This window comes from Osmerus mordax, chromosome 12, assembly GCF_038355195.1.
Source record: "Osmerus mordax isolate fOsmMor3 chromosome 12, fOsmMor3.pri, whole genome shotgun sequence".
NCBI classification, from domain to species: Eukaryota; Metazoa; Chordata; class Actinopteri; order Osmeriformes; family Osmeridae; genus Osmerus; species Osmerus mordax.
In genome coordinates, this window is record NC_090061.1 from 8,450,934 (window position 1) to 8,470,498 (window position 19,565).

At 43.2% G+C, this 19,565-nt stretch overlaps 2 protein-coding genes across 3 annotated transcripts; both read right to left on the reverse strand.

Moving 5' to 3' along the window:
* Window positions 1-148: 148 nt before the first annotated feature.
* Window positions 149-4,177, reverse strand: pdgfrl (platelet-derived growth factor receptor-like). Its single transcript, XM_067247801.1, has 6 exons — window positions 3,938-4,177; window positions 2,689-2,968; window positions 2,259-2,410; window positions 1,672-1,959; window positions 813-949; window positions 149-676 (listed from the first exon to the last, which is right to left on the reverse strand). Exons 1-6 carry the CDS (start codon window positions 3,990-3,992, stop codon window positions 488-490), a joined length of 1,101 nt encoding a protein of 366 aa, XP_067103902.1. The 5' UTR covers window positions 3,993-4,177; the 3' UTR covers window positions 149-487.
* Window positions 4,178-4,380: 203 nt separating this feature from the next.
* Window positions 4,381-14,667, reverse strand: slc7a2 (solute carrier family 7 member 2). Of its 2 annotated transcripts, none has more exons than XM_067247557.1 (12): window positions 14,392-14,667; window positions 12,848-13,225; window positions 12,549-12,704; window positions 11,628-11,793; window positions 11,286-11,422; window positions 10,939-11,161; window positions 9,701-9,837; window positions 8,401-8,503; window positions 6,986-7,197; window positions 6,696-6,862; window positions 6,462-6,570; window positions 4,381-6,313 (listed from the first exon to the last, which is right to left on the reverse strand). In XM_067247557.1, exons 2-12 carry the CDS (start codon window positions 13,215-13,217, stop codon window positions 6,123-6,125), a joined length of 1,971 nt encoding a protein of 656 aa, XP_067103658.1. In that variant the 5' UTR covers window positions 13,218-13,225; window positions 14,392-14,667; the 3' UTR covers window positions 4,381-6,122. The 2 variants fall into 2 exon arrangements, with proteins under 2 accessions (XP_067103658.1, XP_067103657.1); XM_067247556.1 differs by lacking the exon at window positions 9,701-9,837 and adding an exon at window positions 10,107-10,246.
* Window positions 14,668-19,565: the final 4,898 nt, after the last annotated feature.

The following is a 19,565-nucleotide window of genomic DNA, read 5'->3' on the forward strand; positions in this document are numbered from 1 at the left end:
CCAAGTTATCAGCATGTTTAATGACTGAACAGTCTGTCCTGAGGAGTGCAGTTCTGTGCAACATGTGGACGTTCATCAATGCAAATTTCAAGGTTTTTAAGTGTTCGTATGCATGAATGCTTTGTCATAATATAACAAGACTGTAACAAACTGTATTAAGTCTTTAATGTGTTACCAAATATAAACATTGAGCATTTAAATGACCATCTACAGTATACAAGCCAGATACATTCAGATTCATTGCAGTGTGATTTATATTTACATTGGATGTGCAGATATACCCCAACAACAAGCAATATTATGTATATTCACAACATAGGTTGTGTTCTCACTTTGCAAATTACCTTCTATGTTCCACAAATAGGAAAATTCACATTCCTTGTGACTAAACAGCCAACATTTACCATTGTCTGAAGTGAAAGGCTTGTACCTTCCAGGGTAACTTCATAGCAAGCACCAGGTTTCTACAGCCCCTTCAGGCTCCAGGCTAGGTGGAACTGATCCTGGTGGACACAGCCGTCTCCCCGTGCGGGTTCTTGGCCCGGCAGATGTACCTGCCCAGGTCACTGGTCTCCAGATCGTGGATGGTGATGACGCTGTGTGAGATACGGGTGGTGTGTCCCATCCCTTGGTTTATCAGCCTCCTGGAGGTCTGGATGTCCACAGGCCGGCGCTCCTGAACAGCACAGAGCAGAACCAGGTTTGTTTTTTGATTGTGATGAATGTAACTAGACCGAGTTTGAGAAGTTGGCTTGGGTGATGTAATGTTGATAATTAATGAGGATTTAGACTTTTCCTTGTCCCACTGTCACCTGTCCAGGGTGGGTCCAGGTGAAGCTCACATCCACCTCTGGCTCCCCCAGGACGGTACAGGTAATGTTGATGGTGTCACCCTCCCTAGCCGAGGTAGAGGAGGGCTCCAGGGTGACAAAGGGTGGGCCACTGGGAACTGCCAACACAGCATGACGCAACAGCATCATATGTCGTTGTACATAGTAGTTACATTTGTCACCGACTGGTTTAATCTGGGATGCATCTTCAATTGATCTTAACCACTGACCTAGAATTCTGATGGGAGATGCTACAGATGAAAACCCTCACAAACATAGATCAGTGTTATCACCCAGATCTCCACCGTGTCTTATACTCTACATATGCCTGTCAGACACAACTGCCGGGAGAGATGAATCTTACCTGAATCATCTACAGCACACACATACACGCGCATACACACACACACACACAGTTTCCATTTTCTAAATCCCCCCCTCATGCAGCTCACAATAAGCAGCCGTAGCTCTGAGACCATATTTCCACCTCAGTGGGCTCGCTTCCATTCAAATACAGAGCACCTCTGTCATCCAGGTTTATGATAACTGCGTGAAATACACTCTGTTCCTGGAAGCTGCTGACACAGAGCTGAGCTCGCCAGCAGACCTGATTCATGACTGTGTAGAAGGTTCTCCCATCATTTAGAGGTAGCTGGAAGCCGCTAATCAAGATAATGAGGGTGGCTGTCATTCACTGTCTCAACTGAATCTTACTACATTGTTCCTGTAAATGCACTTGACAGCATGATGGTGTGTTATGTGAATTGTGAAAAAGTGAGGGTCGAGTATGCTCAGTCAGCACTTTCTCTGTGTAGAGGGTGCACAAAGACAGGGTAGGTACCCTCCACGTAGAGTAGCTGGTACTTAGTGGAGACTTGGGGGGTGGCCTTGGTCACAGCCTTGCAGTAGAACACCCCCTGGTGCTCTGGGCCGATGTTCTGCAGGATGAAGCCCCGGGTGGGGTCATAGGTCACCAAGGTTCCGTTTATCTCCTCTGGAGGCACCTCCAGATGCAGCGACACCTTGGCCAGGGGACTGGTCACTCGGCAGGGCACGATGGCCGGCTTGTCGGGGCGCAGGTAGACAATCTCAAAGTGGATGGCCGAGGGGACAAAGAGGTTGTCCATGTCTGGCGGAAGGGGAGGTAGGAGAGCCCACAAACGATTAGGTGAGAAATTGCATAGGACACACTAAGGATCTTCTTTGAATATAATGTTTTGTATTCATTTTGCAGACTCTCATCCAGCCACATATTGGTGTGACACATATTGGTGTGATGTGACTTTTTATCTGTGGTCAAATCCTCTACTACTGACACATACTACCGACACATACCCCCTCATTTAAAACACATTTCCTCTTTGTTTTTTTTCTCATTGGTTACCATTAAGAATCATATTTACTGATGAAGAAAGGGGACATATTCACCAGTAAAATAGATATACGAGGTGGAAATGCGGTCAGGGTCTTGGTGACATTCGCTCCCGTCACACAGAATGACCCAGCAGCTGTAGGTCCCTGTGTCAGCAGCAGAGGGCGACGTCAGGATCAACTGGCTGTACTTGTCACTCTGCTTAATACTGGGTTGAGGAGGATGGTCAAAGAACATCATAGATTACTGTTTGATTAATCATAGATTACAGTTTTAGAGGAGTGAAGGGTTGGGCATTGAAGAAACCAACAACACAATTTACACAATCACATGAATGATAGTGATGTTGATTAATGTTGATACTGTTGAATTGTAATATATTTTTATCGTCCACCCAAAAGTATAATTTATATCTGGTCTACTAACATACAATGTTATAAAGTTATTTAAGTGGGTGAAAACAGCAGTTATTGATGTTTTGGGTACCTGAGACGAGAGTCGTTGAAAGTGTCCAGGTAGGAGGGGTAGCCCCAGCCAATGTTGCTGCCTTTACAGCGCAGCTCCAGGGTCTTCCCTGGGCTCAGGCTCACGCTGTCTCCCAGCCGGAGGAAACGGCCCTTATCCAGTACCTGGGTGAGGAGGGACTGGCCCTTCCCTCCAGCATCCTTGTCCTTCAGTTTGGGGTAGCGCACCTTGACGCGCTTGCCCCCCGGACGGATGCGGTTCTCTCCGGCCTCCTTCCTACGCTTGGCTAGCTGGCCGGCGCCTGGAGAGCACAGAGGATGGGGGATGGGAGAAGAAGGGGGATACAGATGGAGGGAGAGAGATAAAGAGAAAGAGAGAGGACATTGTCACCCTCGGATTGAGTAAGACCTTCACAGGAGGACAGTGAGGGGGTTCAGAGAATAGGGGACCATGTGCAGAATGCCCATCTGGAGAGCTGTACCATAGTTCACACACAGCTGTATCAACAGTGGTGCAGGAAACACGAGGCGGGAGGGGGTGGGGTCATTACTGGCGCGGTGTCCAGCCTAAAATCACTCCAGCCCATCTGTCTGCTGTCAATTATATTCTGGTGAGCAGGGTGGTGTGTTCCATTATGAGTGATGGACATGTGATATTTGTTTTTTAAGGGGGAGAAACGTTAACCTAGATCGATCATTGATCAAAACAAGTGTTTTCACTCAGTGATGGACTTTTGATGAGTGCAAATGTTATTTTATACAAGTCTGTCGATTGTTCTTTATTGGTAATGTCCAAAACATATGTTTTCTCGTTTAACTGTGAACCGAATGCTGATAGAAAACACCTGTTTCATGCTTCAGGTACTACTGTTTAGTCTTTCTCTGCAAAGCTCAGCTGCAATAGAAAATCTATAGGACTCACTGTTTTTCTTTTTTATTTACTGTTTTATAATAAAATATAATGATATTATAAATACTTTGAAAGGAAAGAAAATAAGATTAATTCTACACCATGGCGTGATTTATAAATCACGGTTGTCAACCATTACGTAAATATATTCACATTACTTGGCTGTCTGGCTACACCTCCCAGCCTCTCACTCCCCTACCTTTATGGTTACGTCAGACAAACTCTAAAACTCAGATTAACAAATCCCTGCCCAGAGATTAGATACAAATCTATGATGGCATTTTAAGAATCAGCACTTCACTGTCTTTGCAGACAAACACTAAGAAGTTATGAGATGGTTATGGAAAGGATATCTACTCACCATCTTGGAGCTCTAACCAAAGTACGGCCAGTGTTAGGAAAAGCCACAGTTTCATGGCGAGTGGACGGGAGTGAGTGCGAGAAGAGAGGCGATGGAGGTCTTTAGGGGGTCTCAGGAGAACCAAGGGGCCAGAGAAGGAGAGAGAGACCCAGCAGGGGACAAGGTCAGACCTGGCTGCTGAGCTGGACGTCGGCAGGCTCCTACAAGCCTGTTTAGATGAACAGCTTCTCTATTCTTGACAGGGTGGAAAAATACAAAGACAGAGAGGAAAAGAGGAAATAACTCCAGTTCCTCCTGCTCACTCCCTCTCTCTCTCCGCAGAGATTCAAGAAGGCTGACTCTACTGCCCTCTGGTGGACTGTCATAACTACTACTGGACTTGTAAGAAGTTGAAACCACTTTCCTTGATGAACGGATTATTCACACCAAGAAATGTATGTTTGTTGAAAAATACTTTTATTCACTCTAGTTAGTAGAAACAGCTGTAATGTCATTTCATCATGGATACATTTGCAGAGGGTCAAAAAAAAGAAAAACAAACATTTCCCATGTCTGCAACCCATATCTTGGTCCTGATGAGAAAATGACCTCTTGTTCCTTATTTACTTAGCCTAGCCAGGTTTATTGATCAAGAATGACAGACAGGCAAAGCAGGCAGGCAGATAGACAGGCGTACACCCTTACAGGCCCCCTGAGCTCCAGGGGGGAGAACATAAGCAGTACCAACCCTCCCCAACGCCCCCAGATAGTGATTTTATGAAACAAAGGTAGAGTTACTAAGTAGACAGAATCCTTCAATCCTTGAAACTAGGACACCGAGGGAATTCTTCACAAGCCCAGGCCTGGGTCATATTAATCATATGAAATGCACATTTAGGACAGTACAAAATTAGCCTAAGGAGGTTCCCTTGAAAATCTACACTGATTGAAGGCACACGGCCAATACTACTTATCTATATGTCTCCAAAAAAATTTGAAACCCAACATATAGTGTACGCTGATAGACTGGTGTTACACAGAAAATAGTACAAAAAACTTTAAATCATTTCTGTAAATGTAACAATTGTTAGAAAAAAGTCATAAAAAACACTGTACGGAATGTGTACGGAAAAACACTAAACAAATAATTCTTCCATTGATTCACTGTTTAGATTTCATACAAACTTCACATAACATTAAATTGTAACACTTGACTTGGTAGCAGCCCATCCTAGTGAAAATACCTTTAAACACCTTTAAAGACAAGATGAACATGACCTGGAAAGAACCACTAGCAAAAAAAAGCTTTAAAACTACAGCAATAATAGAACATACAGGTTACAGAAGAAACATGACTATCCTTATAAGGTGAAAAACTGTTTTAGAGATAGTGTTTCAGTTGCTTTGCTATGATTTAAAGTAACACATGACACATTTGTTAACATACTGAGGGTTTGGTAAATACCAATACCCACATTCAGAATGTGCTCAAGTTCATCAAAATTGTCTAAACATGATTGACTGTATGTCATACTAACCCTGGATATAGAGTATATACCTGTGTTTTTAGGTCTATGGTAGCAAGTTTCTGTCAGAGAAATGTATTGATCAGTGCTTCTCCAACAAACTACAAAAGTCTTAATAATACTAGCAGTCCTTTCAATTCAGTGACATACTATGCCCTCACAAACTACTGACAATTGTTTTCATAAGCAAAATGTAAAAGTATGTGCTTTAAAACCTTCCTGTGTATGTTGGTTTACGGAAATAGTATATATAAAGCAGAACAATAATAAGGCTAGGAAAACATCGCAGATACGAAGCCTTTTCCCACAGTTGTCCTGGCAACCAGGACTAGAACTATGATAGGAACATCCTACCCAACACCATGCATTTCCAGTGTGTAACCTGTCCGCTTGTACTTAACACTGCCTCCAACCAATCAGCAGCCACCTACCACCTGTAAACGGTCACATGATGGAGGCATCTATCATGTGCCCATCCCACAGCTTTAAGTCACATGATCACAGATATTAATTTCCTAAAGCTGCAAAGGAAGAGTGCGCGTCCATGCGACTGAGGCACAGACGGCTTGGCTGTGTACGCGATTATTAACTTTATGTCTGAGAATAGCTTCTATGAGTGTGTGCATTAGTCCAGGTGGACTTGTAGCGTCTCTGCATGGGCCCTTAGTAAGCCCGTCTCTCTAAAAATGACTGGTCTTTTCTGGGCAGAGGAAGTGGCCCTGGTCAGGGATCAAGGCGCTCTGCTTCTCCCCGATCACAGGCTTCTTGTTGTGGGGACTGCTGCTGCTGAGAGGCCCCTGCAGCTTGAGCTGGAGCAGCCGCTGACGCTCCACACTGTGCCACATCCCATAGCCAAAGTAGATGAGGAAACCTGGGGAGAGAAGAAGGTACAGAAGCGAGGTTGGCTTGAGAAAATGAAAAAGATGACGTTCATAATGACTCATGTCGTGTGTGGTTCTAATCCAGGTGAATACAAAAGGATGCTTCGAATCTCAGGAGGGCTTTTGAGGGACACTCACCCACAGCCATCCACACAGAGAAGCGTATCCAGGTGTCTACACTCAGCTGGACCATGAGGTAAACATTGACAAAGATACTCAGTATGGGTAGAAAGGGAAGGAGAGGGACCTGGGGAATCAGAGAACACAAAGATGAGCTCACAAAGCCTTTCAAGACACCAGTAATACACGGTTAACTTCTGCTGAATCATGATGGGTAACCATACACTGTGGGGTGTCATCTGTACACCTTACCATGAACGAGACCTTCCTGGTGGTTTGGGGCTGTCTGTAAATGATGACGACACAGCCGATGAAGATGAGGAGGGACACGGACAGGCAAGCCAGGATCCAGGCCTCCACAGCAATGAGGGAGTTGCCGTGGTATGTGGTGAGATAGCTGACCACACACACCACCACGACTGTCGACAGAACACACACTCACAATTAATTACTCTTAATTACTGTAGTCTCAACCAAAAGAGGGCCATAATTCATTTTAACAGTGCCCAACACTTATGGTTTTGCCTTACGAGCTGACCTACCCAGTAAACTGACAGCCATGTTGACCACGGAGGAAGATTGCTCTGTGGGGGCCAGCGGAGGGTGGAGGGCGGTCTGCAGCGTGGAGCCCCTGCCCTTCAGCATGTTGAGGTGGGACTCTGACTCTGTCAGCTCCGACTCGCCCTCCTCTGAAGACAGGCAGTCTTTCTCACCGTTTGACGGTGACTTTATGTAGACCCCGTCAGGTTGGTACCTGGAGGGGGCATTAGACCAAGGTTACTCTACCTGCTAAGGAGATTATTTCTATACTTCCTGACTGTTGTTTCTGTTGTTCCAATCACCAATAACAAGTCGTGGGGCAGACTGTGTCTAACACTGCTCCAAAAGCCAGGTGAAGCTAGGTCATGTTGGAGACAACGATAACGCCAGGGTGGCTTTATGGTTCGCTTTGGCAGAGGAATCCGTTTCATAACCACACCTGCTACTTTCACCTTCTTCAACTCTCACACCACCCTGAGTTAGTCTCCTCTCCTACATGGCCAAAAATGACATTTGAGCAAGTAATTGATCTAATTAGATAATTTGATGTCACCTGGCACTGAATGTCTATATTTTCAAAGAATGTTGGATCTAAATCATCATAAATGTTGTGGTACTCTTGAATATAAATGTATGTTGAAAGCTTATAAGATTTCAAAAAAAAGTTATATTTAATGTATACTCTAACACTACTTGGATTGAGAAATGTAAATCCAATTACAAACTGTTTAACACTGAGAGGCATATTCTGCTGTCAAATATCAACAGCGAAAACTAAGCAAAGCTCACGTATAGTTAATGTTTACTCAGTCTCTCATTGCATATGAGATCTTCTTGATATTAAAGAAGTGAATCATGTTATTTCAGAACGCTGAAAAACTCATCGGTCAGCAACACATGCCGTTCTGTTTTGTAAGATCCTCACCAGCAACATGCTTGAAATGCCTCTGACCATTCAACAGAATAGGACAGTGTATATGTGTTTTTAGAATCTTGTAGGCAAAAAAAAGTTGAGCAAACATCACTGTGAACTCAAGGAGTCACTTGAGACCTTCACAATGGGAGCATTCATAGCAACTGCTTCACAGGCCTGATTCAATGACATGAGCTGCCTATTACTGTAATAAAGATATTTGCGGTATTTTGCCCTTGTAAACCTGCACTTCTCCTGTGTCAATTACATCAGTTACACTACAGCTCATGCTTGGTAATAATGCGTTTAGGAACCACTTGGATCCTGAGATCCTGTCAGTTATCACTCAGGCCACAGGTGCCATACCCGTCTTTCCTTTTTTGAAAGTAAACACACTGTGGTGAGGCACGCTCAAACAAGTCTGCTTAACAACTCACAAGAGCCAATTAGATTACGAAATGAGTCCATTGGAGACTTGTGTGTACTGTACTTTACTGTATATACCTGAGGATGAGGACACAGGCAGCCACCAGAGAATAGGCCAGGAGAGTGCCGATGGACATCATGTCTACCAGGGCCTTCAGGTCAAACAGGAAAGCCATGATTGCTGGGTGAGAGGGGGGGGGATATCAGCACAAGCAATAAATATCAAATCAATAATACTTTCCAATTGGCTATGACAAAACAGCTAATTGATGACACGGATCACATTATTGAATGGAAATTTTGAAGTACACCCACATATGAAATTACACAAAATAACACTGGAAACAACACACACGTCACAGAGATTTGTGCAGCATGAAGAAAGCACATTTGAAGTGACATTTTAACGTGTATGCAATGTAATTAGGGAACTTTATGTCTTGATACAATGATTGTGATAACATGTAAACAGGAACAGGTAAGGTGTATACGGGAAGTCCATCACCTCCAGAGCCATATCTTCTGATGTACAGTGACACAGATTGGACCCATTTTGTATATCCATTGTCTCAACTCTATGTGAACATAAGTTGGTAGTACAGTATGGTCCAGCACACTACAGCTATATCCATCTTCCAGATACAGCTTCAAGAAGGCCTCTGTCTGGCGTTACATCAATCTGCCAGGTTCCTTGCCTTCTGCCCTGCTATCACCAACCGCTACATGCTGCTACATGGTGCTCATTCAAGTTTGGTTTGAACTCAGCTCAAGCACCCACCTAGGGTCCCTCTCTTTTGACATCTGCTGGCTTCAAAGCCCTGCGGTTCAGTATTACACAAGGCCTTGTTCACAGTCAGACCAGAGCAAATCAGCATACCCGTGGAGCACTGGATGTTGAACATGGAGGATCTTTCATCTCAAACATTGTTTAATTTCTTTACCACAGGGGCACATAGCTCTGGTCTTTGAGGCCTGTAATGTGCTTTGTGCTATTTTTTTCAGTGCCCTGTAATCCGTGGTACTGTAGGCGGTCTATTAATATTCTGCCACTCAGGCATTCAGATGGTATACTTGTTTAGTCATACGACTGAAGATCTTGATTGCCAGAGAAATACTTAAATCACTAGGTTTGTAGCAGTTCAGATTGGGGAGTTGTTCCAACAACTTCACTGAAAATGTTTAAGATGTGTTGTGTTCTTTCAAGCAAGTATGGGAAATGTATTTCTTCTCATGCTTGTATCCATGAAACACAAACAAGCTTTCATCACCACTTAAATTTGCATGCAGTCACCACCACCAGTGCAGAACCAAATATGCTGACATGTAACCACACCCAGCGAGGTACCAGGTCTGGCCCTCTGCCCAGTCAGACGCTTACCGGCTGTGGTTCCTGCCGCCAAGGTGGCAGCCACTGGTGACTTGCGCTTACTCACTTTGGAAAGAAATTTGAACATTAAGCCATCTCGTGCCATGGCAAAGAGAATGCGGGGCAGAGGGAACATGGAGCCCAACAGGCTACGGAGAGAAAGGTCATGGTTGGAACAGGAGCACACTTAGACAAACAACACATTGGACACCCGGTCAACTGTGAAATAAGAAAGCAAGCATTTGGACTCAAATTCACCTGATCAAAGCTAAGAATTGCTATTGGCCTGATTTGGGGGGGTTTATGACTTGAAAATGAACAATGGAGAGGAAGTCCATCAGAAATTTCTACTTTCACAGTCGATTGGTGGATGCAGTTCAGCAGCAACAATCTCATTAGACATTCCCTGAGATCTTACCTGCTACTACTCCGGAACTCATAGTGGCAATTAGCGGGGTCTTCGTTTTAGGATTGATTCGGGCTAAGGCTTTAAAAAGCACCCCGTCCTCTGCCATAGCATAGATTACACGTGGCATAGGAAAGATGGAGCCCAACAGACTGCATGAGACAGCAGAAACACGCACAAGACCAACACGTTAGAACACCCACACACATGCATGTACTGTCAACTCACTCCCACAAAAACACACACACACACACACAGAAGGTTACTTCACCAAAGCTTAAAAGCTTGAGAGCAGTTGTCTTTCTTTGCCGTGGGCATCCTTCCCTGGAGATTCCCTTGTTCTGCTCAAACTATTTGAGCAATGAACCACTACTCAGATGGACAGATGGAATTGAATTGAAGCTGGGGAAGTGGTGTGGTTGACATTTGGGAGTTACAGGTATTGGGAAAACTTAGGGCAGGAGCCTCGACAGAGAAGAAAGACTTAAAAAGCATATGATACAGTGTTTTGTTTTGAAAGAGGGCCATGTCAAAATCAGTCTGGATCAGCATAGGTGAGGATGGACTGTAGACTAGAGACTGGCACTTCTTTAAAAACAGATGATATCACAGTAGCATTGCACCCACACGATTTAGCATTGAGAATCAATCCAATATCCGACAGCAAATTACTTTTATAAAGTTACTCTACCAATATATTAGTTATCCAAATAAGCAATTATCATCTCTTAAATCATGTAATTCATCAACACATATTAATTCACCACACAATTTCTATATAGTAAGTGCACTGTAATAAGACCTTAAAGAACACTGGCTAGCTATTAAGATGATTGTCTATTACCTTGTTGACAGGGCACACAGAGAACCCACAGCCACCACATATTTGGCCGGGCCCCAGCCCACATACTCGAAGGCCATTGGTAACGGGCTCTTCTCATCCAGCAGGTAGTAGGGCATCATGAGGGTGAGGGCAGCGGACACCCCAAAGTATGCCAGGAAACACACTGCCAGAGACACCACGATGCCAATGGGTATGGCCTTCTGGGGATTCTTCACCTCCTCACCTGACACACACACACAGCTTTGTATCACTATATCTGTGAGGACTATTGCCTGTTAAGTCTTTTGGATTTGGAAGTATAGTACTTGTATATTTACGTATCCCCAGTTGTCCTCTGTAGTTCTCACCTGTGGTTGCAATGCAGTCAAATCCAACAAAGGCATAGAAGCAAGTTGCAGCTCCAGCCAGAGTCCCACTGAAGCCATAGGGCATGAACCCTCCGGCTCCATAATCACTGGTCACATTAGCAGTCACAGACAGGTTCCTGGAAACACATACATCAGCACAGGGTTATACCCCAAACAGCACTATCACTACTGTTTTAACATTATATCTAGCAAATCAATTTTTATATTTAGTAAAATGTGCCTTTTTTCAGTCGCAAGAAGGGCTACTCATCACACTGTGTTGTTCCAAATAACTTTGCTAGATAAACTCTAGGTTGGGAAATGTTTCCCTCCCGTCCTCACCGTGTGACTATTGTGACATTTACAAGAGATTCCTCAGAGATCTTCCAGTTACGAGGATCTCCTTTGACGAAGCCTGAGATTATGACAAACATCAGTACTAGCACGTTGACAGCAGTGAAGACTTTGTTGACCCAGGCTGACTCTTTCACTCCAAACGACAGGAGTCCTGTGAACACAAAGGTAAACATAATCTGCATTCTTAAAAAGACCTGCCAGAATCTAAACAGAAGTGTCCTTCTAGACATATTATATTTAAGATTTATTTTGTTCTCTTGGAAGGAACCTGAATGTGTAAAACTGGAATATTTGTATGTCACAAATGGCTGTATCACTGTGCACCACTGTGAACTACAGTTAGAGACCTAAATATATCCCTTTCTGTGTAAGAACTTTACAACACCAAACATTACAACAGAAGCATTCTTTCCAGGACATTGGGCTAATCGGATAATGCAGGTTAGAGCTTTTGGCTCACAAGGAGCTAAGACACATGACAACATTGTTCCCTTCCTGGTTGTTTTGTCAAAGTATAAGGCCTTGTTTGCCATCAACAAAGTATCCCAAAAAAAGTGTGAACTTTGTGGGCTGTATCTGGGGTCCTACTCGTCCCTGGTCAAAGCTCTAAAGACTAGGTTTAGTGGAAGTGTGACTGACCCTGGCTCATGGCTGGTAAAGAGGACCTCTGTACCCTGTGCTCTCGCTCGTTCACCACTCATTACTGAATGTCCTGACATCACTTGATTAGATTCAAATTCAGCCAAATATCAATCAGGCGCTGGTTGTTGATAGGAAGATAAAAACATAACCAAAGCCAGTTTCTCATTATCTACGTTTCCGAACACCATGGTACTAATTTATGTTAATGGAGGGATGTAAAGACGGCTTTGTCAAATAGGAATTTTGTTTGTGACCATGGCACACCTGACAGGAGGAGGATGAGGCAGACAGCAAAGAAGTCGGGGTACTTGGCCAAACCAGGGGCGTCCATGCTGAAGTAGGTTTTACAGAAGTGCTCAATGTGTTCCCCTATCAACTCATCAAAGGTCCCACTCCAAGCCCTGGCCACGCTGGACGTCCCTGGAAAGGAGAAAGAAAGAAAGAAAGAAAGAGTGGGATGATAAAATCATGTAAAAGACCAGACAAATTTAACCTCAAGCGTATTGTGTAATACCCCAACTTAATACCCCAACTTGATCTAATGACCTCCACAACCAGCTCACCTATCACATAGGAAAGGATGAGGTTCCAGCCAGTGATAAAGGCCCAGATTTCCCCTACGGTCACGTAGCTGTACAGGTAGGCTGAACCAGTCTTGGGAACACGTGCACCAAACTCAGCGTAGCACAGACCGGCCATGACGGAGGCCAGGGCAGCGATGAGGAAGGACACCACGATGCTGGGGCCAGAGTTGCCCTTGGCCACCTCTCCAGCCAGCACGTAGACGCCGGCACCGAGCGTGCTGCCCACGCCCAGGGCGATGAGGTCCAAGGTGCCCAGGCAGCGGCACAGCTTGGAGTCCTCCAAACTGTTCATGTCCACCACTTTCCTCCGCACCAGGGAGCGGGTAAATGATAACACCTGACCCAGCATACTGCCACCTAGGGGCCGGAAGGGAGGACACATGGTGAAGATGCAGGTTTAGACAGTGTGTGCATGTGTGTGTGAGAAACAAGAGCCACAAGAGAGAAAATTATTTGACACCATGGTTACTCTTGTAGATCCTGGGTTCAAAGCAATATTTGGACAGAGGCTTCTTTTCACTTTTCCCTTGAGAATTTGGATTGTGTAACCTTAAGTCTTTCCCCATAGTTTATTTTGGCACCTGGTTTCCTCTGTGTTTGAACACCTTTTTTCTAGAATGCTAAAAACGCCTAGAGCTACATTATATAACGGGGGGGGGGGGGGGGGGGAGGTAACGGCAGGTTTTGACAGTTGAGAGCTGTTAGGAGTGCACCACTTATTAATTATGAAATATTTGTGTCAAGCATATTGCCCAACATACGTAGCCTACTTGTATGTACCGTACTGAAACTCATTAAAACCAAATAATAACCTTTTGTCTGGTGTTTCAACATAGACCTAAAGACTGAATGGCATACAGTACTGTAGTGAATGCATTCAAAGGACACAATAAACGTTCTTTCCTCACTAATTGCAGAATGTCTACCATGTCCACAGCTTCAAACATTTGCTTTCACTGTCTCTTGCATGCAAAAGTGTCAATTTGTTTTACTTTGATCCATTGGGAGCCCTCCATATATTGTCTGGGGGAAAATGTCTCAGAACTGTCTGAAGAAAGTTTTTCTTGCATTCTTTTGAAAGTTAAATCTCCTTTCACCCTAAACGTCTCAACTTCTGAATTTAAAACCAACTCTGACTACCATCCAAATGGTCTTTGAGGGCCATTAAAGTGTGGATTTTGGCACCCAGAGACATGCTAATGTTAGGATATTAGCATAACAATGTGGCTCTATTATGGCTCAGTGGAGTACAGTTCAGCTGGTATGGTTGGCCAATTTGCAGATTCACATACTTTTAAGAGCTCATTGATAATCAAAGTCTTCATAAGGTGCTAGGTTTAAATCACAAATCAACTATATACAGTCTAAACATACACTTTTAACACAGATTGCTGTTGCTAGTCATTGCACCTTTAATACTACTTGTATGAGGATAGTGAAAATAAATATAGTTAAACAGACACAATATAATCAGACAGAACCCAAGCTAAACTACACACATGACTGACTTAAGCACCACCAACCTGTTGAGTTGACACAGATGAATATGAGGCAGCAAGTTTCTCCTCTTAAATATGGAATCTCCAAAATGACAAAAGCACTCTCAGTTTCCTATCATACAGTAGTGTATGCCTGAGTGCAGGGAACCCCAGTCTAGCAGCACATGGACTGAGATAGAATTCACTCTCCCTACAAAGATCCTCAGCTCACAGTACTGTACTTTTGTCACTCTGCACAGCACAGCTCAAATTCACTCCTGGCATATAAAGCAGGAATCCTGCTATTTTTACCCGTCTTCTTCTCTCTCTTACACTCTTTACTCAGTCAGTCTGTGCTCTGTGTGCCTTCATAAGTCCTGGCCCTGACATGCCCTAGGTCCAAACACAGTGGCACGCCCCCCAAGTGGGAGGAGGAGGGAGAGAGTAGAGGAGGGAAGGGGGAGGAGGGGAAAGAGGGAGAGGTGCAGAGGAGGATAAGGGGTTATCTGGTCCATGATCGTAGTCAGAGGGAGGCAATATTACACCACATCCCCAGGTCAATGGCCCACACACGGTGAGAAGGGGAGGGGTTCGGGGGGGGGGGGGGGGTGATCGGGTGCAGAGTGCATCCTTCTTCTCCTCCCCATTTTTCTTTAAAAAATGTGATTTGTAATGCACACACAAGGCCAAACAGATCCCAGCTGCCAAGGTACTTACTGACCACTGATAAATGGTTAGGCAACTGACGTTGACAAACATTGAAACAGACACTCTTGTTTGCCCAGTCCACCCTACAGGAGTGCTGCTAAAAGCATGGGGGCTGATTGGTCAATGAAGGGTGGCGGAGGAGCTACAGGAGCAGAACCGACGCCTTTTAATGGAAGACAGGACTTTACACAATGTACCTCTCACTACGAGAACTACAGCCATCAAAGCTTTAAATCAATATAAAGATATATTTCCCATTCTAGCACCGTCTAACACCAAAGGCCTGACGAGTCTATTTAAGTATAAAGATCCAGCTAAACCAGTTGTCTCGTGTCAAGGGTTACGTGTGAATTTCCAATAAGGCTGAGAGGTCGAGTCTGGATGGTGCTGTGCTTTTCAGCCAGGACCAGCCCAAACCAGCTGAAGACCTCAGTGGGAAGGCCACAGCTGGCCCAATGAAGCTGCACAGCCCACAGCTTTGAGAACAGAGCCACTGTCATTCCTCATTGCTTGCCTGTCAATCCGTGCACCCGCTACCCCTACTGCTCCAGCCAATAACGTCCTGAAGCTTTGGCTGCTACAGCCCACCATCCGTCACCACATGCTGATAGGCAAGAAAAAGTCAACCGTAATCAATTACAGTGTTCACACACACGCACACATACAGACAGCATACTGTATATGTTCACTGCACTGTTGAGGGTACAGATGGTGCCTCTCCATGAGTTTGCTTGCCCCAAGTTGATTCACAGTATTTCTACGTCAGATTTATTGTCATATTGCATGACACCCTCTCAGTGACTGTCAAGTCACAATGTGTAGTAAAGATCTGAGGATAATTAATGTCAGGATAGATGGAAAGCTTTAAAAAGTATATAGTGGGTCAACCTGTTACAGTGTTGACACAAGCTAATTGTGTGAAACCAATTGAATATGTTTGCCTGTCGATACAGTGTAGCTGATTGACCTAGATACACCACATACCCAGGTCAACAAGGAGAGCTCTGTCTGTCCTGAAGGTACTGAACAACTCGACCCACTTAACAGTTTTGCCAATAGGAAATGCTGTAGTGAATGATTATAGATAAGAAAAAGATAACCACACCAAGCAGGAGGATTGAGCTAGATCAATAACACCAAAGTCTACAACATTGACAAATGGTGCAAGGCCTGCACTGACGTGCACTATAATCTAATTTTGTTAACTAAATTGATTGAGGATGAGGAAGCAAGACAACATTTGATGGGGGACAAGATTACTCGAGTCAATATCAACTATATACAGTATATAAGTGTTGTGCTATCAAAACAGATGGAAGGTAAGGTCGGGTCATAGTCAATAATCTTCCTAAATATACCAAAAGTAACACATCATCAACAACAGAAGTTGAATGTCACACCCTAATACTAAAGCAGGTTTTTTTGGAAATGGCATTGCCAGATTACATGTCTAGACTTGTATCAGCTCTTTCAGTGCTTGTCAAAATGGACCATCCAGACAGATTAGTTCCGAGACCTCAGGCAGCCTCACAAAAGGGACCCTGCATCATCAAAGGACACCCTTAAATCACCTGAAAATATGTACTTATATTTGCATACAATATAATTAAAGAAAGGGTATATTCACAAATTACTATCAACGTGTTAGGTCACACAAGGTCCTTTATGTCTTTTGCTTCACACAATAGTGCATTTCTCCAGGACACAGTAACAGCACAAATCCTCTTTAAATTGCATTCTGAGAACTGACTAGAACCTAAGCTCCTGATGCCATCCTCTGGAAGCTTCTCTGCTTCCACTTATATTATTACAGGCTTACAGGTAACCAGATTCTGCCTTGTTGTTGTATGTATTTTAATGACTTGTTTGCAGGTAATACTGATAGTATTGTTTACATACCAAGATAAAATTATGTAAAACCCTTTCTTGAGTAGAACATGATAATTGAAATGAATTAAAATGATGATGATTTCATATCTTTAGATATGAAAATACATAAAAATTATATAAGTTCTGTGTTTAAGGAACAGTCAAGTTGAAGGTTTTGTGCATAATCTGTATATTGAATAAAACAGATAAATAACCTTCAATTGACCATGAATCTATGAAAGGTCCGCACACAACACTGGACTTTTTAGAGTTTCCAGTGAGGCTACTTGTGGCATGCCTGTTGAAGAAAGAGCAATACCCAGTCAGTCAGCTAAAATGAGCAAACAAAATGTGTTATTAAGTCACCTCATCAAACAGAATCAGGCCACTTTGTGATGGAGGCCTGGATTGGAGGAGGCTTTTATCAGGGCAGAAAAACATCTCTGTGAAGTGTTGTGGAACAAAACAAGTACCATATGCACAACCACACTCATTTCAGTATCAAATAACACAGTGAAAGAAGCAGAACGTATTCACATGACTTGTGGGACCTCATATTTGCTCCAGAAGGATCCCATGGGGTGAATGGCTTCCAAAAATGAATTCCAAAGTTGCAAAGTGATAGAGCTTAAAGATCAGTGCAATGTTCACTGACCTCTTAGTTGACCCACAGAAAACTTGGTCAATCACAAATAAATAAAGATGGTGTAGTGTGAAATCTGTAATATGTACTGTAAAGATATGTTTGACAACAATTCAGCATATTGGATAACAGACCGGGAGAAGCCTGCAAAAAGATTCCAAAGGTTTTAAGTAAGAATGTATTTTTGAGTATCTCTTTTTTTTTAAGCATTAGTAATGGACTACATCTCATCCAGACCACGAAAAGATATATAAAGTGGGTCATGTTTGTTCTACCAAGAGGTATAGTAAAATACTCTCTCACTTGAGAATCTGTAAAGACTGTAAAATAATTTCACAGAAATCCATTTTACTACTGTTGCATTTACAATCCCATCAAGCACTAATGACAGACAGTAAAAAAAATAGTAATTCCTGCTGCCTTAATGGACACGCTTAGTTTTTTCTATCAGAATGAACAAAATTACTGTATCATATTACACTCAACAAGATCTGTGTCCACACTACTGTACTCTAATGTGCTACAGCATTATGTGATAGTGATAGTAAACCGATTCCCTAAAAACTAGTCTTGCTCCACACAAAACATATACTGAAGCCTTCTTTTCTAAGAGTAATTTCCAAGAAACGTATGCCACATGTATGCCTACTATTTGTTCCCGTATTTCAGTGTCACGGTGAGAAGTGTGTTTGTAGTAGTACAATCAAGCTGTTTGGTTCCTGAATGTATGAACTTAAGCACAGTGGGAGAGAGCCTAAATGCCTGCCAAGCATCAGTAAGTCAATCACTTCTGCTTAGTTTAACTGAACAGATCTTTTGTCTCTTTGGCTTGTGCTGTGCAGTAACAAATGGCCTTTCATCTCTATGGAACGGAATTTGAAATAAGGACAACACATTAATTAGAAGGCTTTTTGTTCTCTGAGATGTATCTCATATCTCGGAGAGACCAAAAACCTTTAGCCACAGAACACAAGCAATGTCATCCAATGCTGGCTAAACTGATTGCAGGTTTGTTAAGTGTGTGGCTGCACTAACAGCTACTGCAGGTTAGGATATACAGTATATTAATTCAACTAAAAAGCTTAAACTTGAGGTATGCAGGTAATTGTACAGATCTTTACATGCACCAAATGTAGCCAAAACAAATGTACCCAACTGGTTCTGCTTATATTTAAAGGTATTTTATTTAAAAAAAGGTGGGGGGGGGGAGAATGATTAACACTTTTATTTTACAGAGTGTATTCTGAACTAGATTTAGTAGGTCTATATCAAAGGCCACATTGTTAGAGCAAAATATATATATACATTGGACACTTTCGCACACGTAGTCTACATTCGTTCAGGTTCAAGTAAGAGTGCAAGTTTGTATTCTGTGAAGACAGTCTGAAGAATATCCCAAAGTAAAGAAATGACAACTCACTAAATAATTCCTTCACTTAACTTATCAAGTTTTGGCAGTAAAATAATATTCAACGTCAATATGTGGCACCACCAAATATAACAATACCTCCAGAAAATTGAAAAACTGTAAGAGCAATGCTGACATCAACTTACTTTTCGCAGTTCCAGCCTGGACAGAAATGTCAACTGGGGACAGTAGTTTATATTTGCGAACGTACACACCCCCACCACGTGTGACGCTGCTGTGCAAACCAGTAATGGAAAAAATATTAGCATGTTGGTAGGGCGGGGAAAGTGGAGTCAGCGTATAGCCCACTTCAGCGAGGTGGGAAGGTATGGAATGTTACCCAAAGAAAGCACAGCACAGGTGAACAATTAACCTTGTTAAGCTTGACAGGTAAACTCAGATCAAAGCATCTTGGCATTGTGATACGGCCTATTCGACAAAGTAATTTAAACAATTGTCAAAAGTTAACATTACACTTCCGTTGCGTGCACTGTTGCGAATGGTATGGGGGGGGAGTATAGAACTAGCTGGCTTTAGGACCATGGGACAACCCTCCGTTTAATGTGCTGTAGCCGCTTGGGAAAACAATAT